This window comes from Corvus brachyrhynchos, unplaced genomic scaffold (genome assembly GCF_000691975.1).
Source record: "Corvus brachyrhynchos isolate BGI_N302 unplaced genomic scaffold, ASM69197v1 scaffold221, whole genome shotgun sequence".
NCBI lineage: Eukaryota > Metazoa > Chordata > Aves > Passeriformes > Corvidae > Corvus > Corvus brachyrhynchos.
In genome coordinates, this window is record NW_008236622.1 from 421997 (window position 1) to 430260 (window position 8264).

Sequence of the window (8264 nt, forward strand, 5' to 3'; positions counted from 1 at the left end):
CAGGCCCCGCCACCAGGCGGTGCCACCGCGCCGGCACCGGTCTGAAGCTGCACCACGGGAGGTTTAGGTTGGACATAAGAATTTCTTCACAAAAAGGGTGATTAGACGTTGGAGTGGACTGCCCAGGGAGGTGGTGGAGTCACCGTCTCTGGAGGTGTTTAACGATATGGTACTTAGTGCCATGGTCTAGTGATGTGGTTTCGGACTCGATATCAGAGGTCTTTTCCAACGCAGTTGGTTCTGTGTGATCATCCATCCATCCATCCATCCATCTATCCATCTTTCCATCCCTCCCACCCTGTGGTGGTCAGCATGGACACACATCTCTCTGGCACTCTCCTCCTCAGGCCCGGGTCCAACCCCCTCCCTCTCACAGCCCCACCACTAATGAGCCTGGGGACACAGCTCACTCCCCCCCGAAGGTCGGTGCTGCAGCGGGAGGCCCTGGCAGTGGGGTGACACGCAGGGCTGCCAGCCCCAGCCCAGCCCGTGGCTGTGCTGGGGGCAGCGGGGCCGGTTCCACTCGCTGGTTCGGCCTGGTGCAGATGCTATCAAACCACACCATGTGAAACCCTGCCCGGCAGCCAGCCATGGGGGCAGGGGTTTGTGTGTCCCTCTGCAGAAAGCCACCAGCTCCTGTGGCTGAGGTTGGCCCTGTGCCCTATAACACACCCAGCCTATTGCAGGTTCCCCTTCCCCAGTGTCCATCATCCCAGTATAGCAAACAGTGCATGCGAGGAATGACAGTGGCAAAGTGGGATCCTGGACGCAGCAGTGGGAGGTATGCTATGAAGTTGCTGACAAAATCTAGCCAGAGTCTGGGCTTCTTTGCCAGACAGAGGACATTGCATGCCCAGCCAGGGAACTACTGAATGGATTTCGGCAGCAGCCATTGTGGCTGATCCGGGTCAAGATGGGAGAGAAGGTTAAATTAATAAACAACTTGACCTGTACTTGCTCACTGAACTGATTTATGAAGCATTTCTCCTTTATGGGTGTTGGGTTAAGGCCAGACAGTTTTCACTATGACTCTGTAATGTGTATCAGTTGTAATCAGAGAATAACCTGTCTAATCCCTGGAAAAAAGAGGCAGGCAAAGCTTAACTTCAGGAGCTGGCTACCAACAGCATTGCAGCATGCACAACTGCCTGGGCAGGAGTGCTCTCTTCTCTCTTCTCTCTTCTCTCTTTTCTCTCTTCTTTCTTTTTTCTTTTCTCTTGCTCTGTGATGCCTCCCCCTGATAAACACCCATTAGGAAGACACAGTTTTTCTTTTCTTCTTCTTTTCAAAGCTAGCAACTGTATGGCATAAATTTCCCAAGTACGTCTGAACCTCTGCCATGCTCATCCCAGGCTCTGCCACCACCACCAGCCTGGTCTGGCCCCTCCTTTGCTTCCTAAAGGCAAATAAGAGAGATGAAAGGGGACTCAGCAGTCAGCTTTTCATTTAGGTGAGGTGCTTCAATGGAAGGCTGGTGGGCTGCAGACAGCAGGCAGAGATTTAGTAAAATCATTTCTAATCAAGTCATCTTTAATAAAACCATCTCGAGTCTTTATGTGGGTACTGAAGCAGTAATGTAAGTGCTCATTATTGTCTTTCTTTTGTACTTCAGTTAAAAGTTACCTTCCCTTTACAATGCATGATCACCAGCCAGATCAGCCAGCCAGCCTGGCCGATCCCCACACCTCAGGTCTGGCAGCACTTCTAACCCTGCAGCTGAGGCACGTGCAGTGCCATTCCCAGGCTGCCTGACCACAGGCAGAATGCTCAATAATCCCATTGGCACAGCCCTGGCAGCACAGTCTCGGCACCACTGGGGTCTTTGGCTGAGGACTCTGCCAGTACAGAGTGCAGAGCTCGATGGACCTCCATGGGGACACTTGCAGCTGCGTCCAGTGGCATGAACTGGAAACAGACACTCAGGGACAGGCAGAAGTGCTGGTGCAGTGGGAAAAGGAGGCTTGCTCTGCCACCTGCAACCCATCCTGGGGCAGGGAAGTTTGAGGAAAACATGAACAATAAAGATCTCTGAATTTAGATTGGGATGTTTTTCCCACATGTTGCCCTTTTCCCCCCCACCTTTCCCCATTTCCAGACTGAAGTGCTTCAGGGACCAGTTAACTGCAGGCATTTTCTACCACCTCTGTGCGACCTACTTAAGCGATGCCCAAATTGCCCTCATTCTTGCAACAGATACATTTCTGAGCACTTCATAAACACCAAGGAATTGTTTCTGTCTGATGGTGCTAGCAGCACTGCAAGGATCGCTTTGAGCAGAGCAGTGCTGAAGGAGATACAGACTGCACCATCCAAGTGACAAAAACATCAGAGCTAGAGTAGCAATTGCATATTTCTAATTGCCATGTTTCTCATCCCTCTCCCATTGCTATGCTGTGCCTACCTGAGCAAGACAGGCTGCTACTGGTCTTACCTGACTGTGACAGCCTGCTGCTCCTAGAAGATGTTTATGCATGGAATAGTCACACACAGTGGAAAGGGACACTGAGGTACAGATGCTGTCCCAAGAGCTGCACAGAGGCAGCTTGGCACCGGAGTGTGCATGCCAAGAGCGCAGCCAGGCAAGGAAAGCTTGGAGGAGAGGGGCATGCTGCTGTGAAGTGGGATAAACCTGTTGATTTGCAGCCCATTCCCATATGATGCAGCAGCTACCACAGCATGCAAAATGAACACAATTTTTGCTGCTGGGCTTTGTTTGTACAACTCAGCTCTTTGAGAGGGGTACTCGGGCTGGACTGAGGTGTTCTCCCGGGAGAGAAAGCATCCCTGTGCATCACCAAATCTCTCACCACTCCTTTGAAATCCACTGAGTGCCCAGCACTGCTGGCTCTTTGGAAGGTGGACACGGCTTTGGGAATTCTCACAAAACCATTGCATAGACAAAGTAAAATCTGCTGTCCTTCCAGCACACTGTAATCATTGACTTGGGCTTCTCTCCCAACTTCTTCTGCCTTGGAGCCAAACCACTGCTCCAGTTTTTGATGCAAATCCTGAGAATTATTTAGCAGCAGCAGCTCTTTTTCAAAAGGCAATGATAACAGTGTGTTTTTGCCTAGAGGAAACATCATTCTTTCTGGACAACTTTTCCTCCATTTTCCTTTAAGGCAGCACTGGGAAATCTCAGGACTGTGTCTCTAAAATATTCATGTGATGGCTATTCATTATTCATGTAGGTTCACAATGCTCAATTCAGCGGTACTGCCAGCCTCAGCCTGACAAGCAGACCCATTAAGAAACCCTCCCCACAGCAGCCCTGCAAGAACACCAAGACAATTTTGCTCTGTGCACAACTGCAGCTGCTTGCACCCCCTTCTTTCCAGCTGTACTCAGAAGCAGAGTGGCACTGCAGGGAAAGCGGGAGCTTGTTCTGCAAGCTTCCCCATCTTTTGGTGAAGGTCTTGCTCCTCTTTAGAAAGAGCAGCATGCTGGGGAAACTCAGAAGCAGGGCTGCCTGGCCAAGGCTGAGCCCTGAGAAGGCACCAACCCCGCTGAGGCCCTCGGGCAAGTTTTTTAGACTCTGCTTCTTCCACCAGCCCTATGAAGATAACATCGCCTCCTTGCCTGGCAGGGTGGGGGCAACTTAATTAGAGAGAGCTGCCTGCCTCTTTGAAGGCACAAAGCACGGGATGGGAAACCGATGGGATTTCTCCAGCTCCGTTGTGCCAGCTCTGCCTGGGAAGACTCACCCGCGCTGCCCACTGCTGCCCCTCCACACGGCCCTATGGTGGCAGCCCCCAGAATGGAGCGTTGAGCAGAGGATGCTGCCCCAACACCACCTCTGTGCCCCTTGACTGGCAGCATGGTGCGAGGACGGGTGCCCCGCACCAGCTCACCCAGCAAACCCCCGCCGAGAGTGCCGTGACACCCAAGGGAGGGCTCTGCTCCATGGGACACTGCCTGCCCTTCTAATTACAGCAGCGGGTGCAGGAAGCGCCGGGGCCGCCTGTGCAGGAAGCGGGGTGTGCCGCTCTCGGTGGCTGAAAAACAACCGCAGCAGAGGTGTGCCGATACCACCACGGCCTCGCCGAGCAGCAGAGCCCCGGCCCCAGGGGTGCTCCCGGTCTTGGGCACCCTGAGCAGCACTGGCATCATCCTTGGTGCCCGCAGGGGATCCAGGACTGCCAATGCATGCACCTCCCACAGTCTTCACATGGCCCCAGCATCACCTGTGCTCCCAGCCCCGAGCCCCCGAGCCCTGCCAGGGCACACCCGCTGCAGAATGGGGTGCTGCTCCCCTTCAGAGAGACAGGAGGCAGCAGGGGTGGCATGCGGCTTCCATGAAAGGCTGTTAAGGACCCTTCTCCCTGAGCAGCTCATGCTGTCCCCTGCCCTGCCAACTCGTCTCAGGCTGTCCCCGCTCCTGGTGACAGGCAGCCATCCGCACTTGCTGCTGCCCAGACCTGGATCACGGCTGGTGCGGCTGGGGGCCATGGCACCCTGCCTTCCACCACTGATGGCCTGTGAGGCCCAGGAGCCGCTCAGTCTTTCCGCTTCATGGAAAAACTTGACAGTTCGGCATTTCCTTTGTCCCGGTTTGGAACAAAGAGTCAAAACTATGACATGTTGCATAGTTATAGAGACTCTGAAATACTTTGTTTTGGAACATATTGAAATGCCGCTTGCAGTGTTTCACTTTGACTGTGTCACTTCAGCTGCTGCAACACAAGAAGTTCTATTGCTACCTGGGGGGAGGAAGCCTGACATGTTTTCATACAGTGACAAAATCAGTACATTCCCATGAATTATTTTGGTCTTGTCATATCAACTTTCCCCAGCACCTTTTCCCACCACTCTTCCCAACCAGAGATCCAATTCCAGCTGCTGGCTACAAAAGCCATCCCTGAAGTGGGGCTGCTCCCTGCAGGGTTTCACCCTCTGCCATCAGACAGACCCTGGCATCTCCCCACACTCCACAGAGCGGCCAGCATGGGCAGCCTGGCAGTTCCCTCCAACAGAGGTGTTGGGCAGCCACTGCCTGTCTGTGCCCCAGAGACACCGTGCACTCCAGAACCTATGGGCTCGTGGTGGGGTGTGGCCATGGGCTGCAGTGCAGACTGGAGTGGCCAGGGCAGGAGAGGGATGGAGTGGGGCAGGGAGTGGGGTCTGCCGAGGGCCAAGTGCAGCACTCACCGTGCTGCCGGCTCTGGGCCGCAGGGCAGAGATGGTATCTTACAGATTTTCCCACGCCTCACTCAGGATTTCCATGCGTGCACGCAGGCAGGTGATGCTCAGTAGCTGCTGGGATATTGCATAAATAGAGAACAGGCTGCTGCACTCCCTCCAGGCTACAGCACTGTGCAGATAAGCCCCCAGCATGCAAGTCCTACACATCACGGGTGCTGCCGGCCTTGCAGGCCAGGAGGGAGCCTCGTGCTCACTGGGAACCAGGCAGCATGCACTGGCCCCACAGGGCAGGCTCCCCTCACTGTGCCTCAGCTTCTCCTCTCGGCAATGAAATACAGACATCCAACACCACAGGAACAGCCTCAAGCATGGAGCAGGTGCCCCAAACTTTACTGGGCTGCTCCCTTCTGCCAGACTTCACCCAAAGGCTGTGGCACAGCTCCTCAGCCCAGCACAGGACTCAGAGCATTTTGTGCGGGAACTGCCATCACAGACCACCATGATTTGCAATGTGCTCTTCAGCTGCTGAGGCATGTGGCATAGAATTCAAGCAGTTGCCACACAGCAGGGAAGACATGGTCCTGAACTAACCAGGCCCATTAATGAAGCAAAGAAAGCTACAATGGTCTGGCACACCGACTGGCGAGCAAGCATGGCGAGGAACTGAACCAAGACAGATTCCATTCTCAAGCAGGGATGTGACCACAAGACACCTTCCCTGCTGCTGCACTTCCAAGTGGTATGGAGGCAGGTGTTCTGGGGTGCTGCTGCTCCCTAGATACCATCTGGATCCCCCAGCGGGTCTCTGAGATGCTGATAAGGATACCTCTACCCTGAGAATGCAATCCAGAAATGGCAGTGCTTCTGCCTTGGGACTGGGGAGGCCATGAGGAGGACAAAGGGGTCAGATCTCCTCCTCACATTACACACCACTGGAGTTTGCAGACAAATATGCCCAAGGGCTGTTGGAGAGCCATGGGGCTCAGCAGCCTGCATGGGCAGACAAATATGCCCAAGGGTTGTTGGAGAGCCATGGGGCTCAGCAGCCTGCATGAGCCATGCTGTGAAAACTTGAAGTCTACATTCCTTATCACAGATCACTTCAATCGGGATGGCAGAGCCCAGCTTGACTCTGAAAACACCTCTGTGGGCATCGTTATCAGAAGTGTCTGTGTACCAGCACCAGCCCCCTGCTCTAATGTCCCTCCAGAGGCAGCACTGCAGGAAGGTGTGTGGGCCTCCTTGCTTGCTCCATCCCACCCAGAGCAAACACCTGCCTGCCGAGCCGCCAGCCCAAGGCCCAGAACAGGCTCCTCTGCCCACAGCTGGAGGCAGGCAGGGTTTTGGCAAAGCAACTCCCTCATATGGAGAGACTGCTGTGCCCACGCGTCTCAAAGGAGCAGACAGGGTTGCTCTCGGCCTTGCAGCTCACAGGCACTGCTCAGGCAGGTGGCAGCCACAGAGCACAGGGCAGGCGTGGATCTGAGGAGCTGTGGGTCAGCAGGACACCTTGAGGGAGAGGAGGCAGATCTTCAGGACTGCAGGAGTGCCACACCATGTGTGGGTGTCAGATGTCACCTCAAGCCATTGGATTTGTTTTATTTAAGCAGCGTCTTCTGTTTTCACCTTCCAAGACAAAAGAAGACAAAAGAAGAGCACATTGAATGCTACTTGGAGATAAATCAGCTGTACAAACCAAAGTCCTTCTCCCTGCCATGCAGTGGGATGGCAGGAGCTGTCTGCCACAGGCTGCAGCATAGCACATAGTCCCTCCTGCCCCCCACACCAACAGCAGCATGGGGGCTCCCAGTGGGCGCCCAGCACCCAGTCTGCATCAGGGCTGAGAGCAGAGATCCCCCACTGCAGCTGCTCCTGGGCATTGCATCCGGGGCAGACCTCAGCCCCTCACCTGCCCTCCTGTGAGGTCTCAGTGGGGTTTTCCCAAAGAGACAGAGGGCTTGGTTCAGCATGGTGCGGAGCCCAAATGTGCATCCCAGTGGGTGTTGGGCTTCACGCAGAGGGGCCTGGCTGGTTTGTCCCAGCCCTGGCCGTGCCACAGGTTGTGTGCACTGACTGGTGTGCACCCAGCCCATGCAGCTCTCCAACTGAAGTTTTCTCATTGGAAAATGGGAGCATTAACACATTCACTTCTCAGGGCAAGCAACAGCCTTCCTAACACTGTCAAAGTGCTGTGTTAGAGCTGCTGAAGACAGGAAATGCAGCATGTTACTGACCCACACCTACCACTGGCCTCTGGAAACCATGGCTGCATCCAGGCGTCCCCTGGTACCAACTGTGGCGGAGCAGTCTCAAGGGATGGTGCTGACCACGCTGCCCTCCAGTGGGGGGGATTTTGGAAATACAAGCAAGTGGGCAAGTGCTTTTTAATAGTTTGATGATGATCACTGTGGTTACTTGCAATTCCCAAGCAATCTGCTAGATGGCATGATGTAATAATAGTAACAACAACAACAACGATAATTATCTACTGGTTTAATTGATCCAAATTCTAGAAATGATTTGTCAAATAATTCAGGCAGGTGTTCACATATTTTACTGCACGAGTACGTACTGTCCCACTTTTGTCGAACATTTATCCAAACCCCGATGAAGTGCCATTATCTGCAGCACTGGAATTTCTGTTCTTTCTGGCAATGATATGATACATGACACAAGAAGCTATAGTAACTAACAACACAGAGACCAACTTTCTCATTATGTCTGTGAGTGTACTCAGCAACAAGAAATTACAAGACAACTTCTTGTTCTTCGGCTGCTGCATATAAATATGGAGCAAAGGATTACTCATACATAATAACTAGTATTTGCTGCAGGCCCTTCATCTCTCAGGGCCGGACTAACCAAACCAAAGGAAAGATCATGTTGCAAGAGCGGGACTTGTCCATGGCACACCCTGGCCGGGCAGGCAGCTGAGGCTGGGGCTCTCCCGGCCGTGGGATCTCCCAGAGCATATGGTCCCGCAGTGGCCTTGGGATTTTTATCGGTTTAAGGGGGTTTTGGGCAGACGGATCCCGGGCGGTGCCCTCTCCATTCTCCCCGCCGGTGCTGACGAAAGCTGCAGGAAAGCGCTACGGCCCCCACCCCCCCAATGGGGCCCGGGG

At 53.9% G+C, this 8264-nt stretch overlaps 1 protein-coding gene across 1 annotated transcript in view; it reads right to left on the reverse strand.

The window, feature by feature from the left end:
* LSG1 (large 60S subunit nuclear export GTPase 1) overlaps window positions 1–8264 on the reverse strand; it is a 27101-nt gene that overhangs the window by 12148 nt on the left and 6689 nt on the right. The window contains exon 3 of the mRNA XM_017726395.1: window positions 3967–3977. Coding sequence (XP_017581884.1) covers window positions 3967–3977 — 11 coding nt within the window. The remainder of the gene's footprint in view (window positions 1–3966; window positions 3978–8264) is intronic.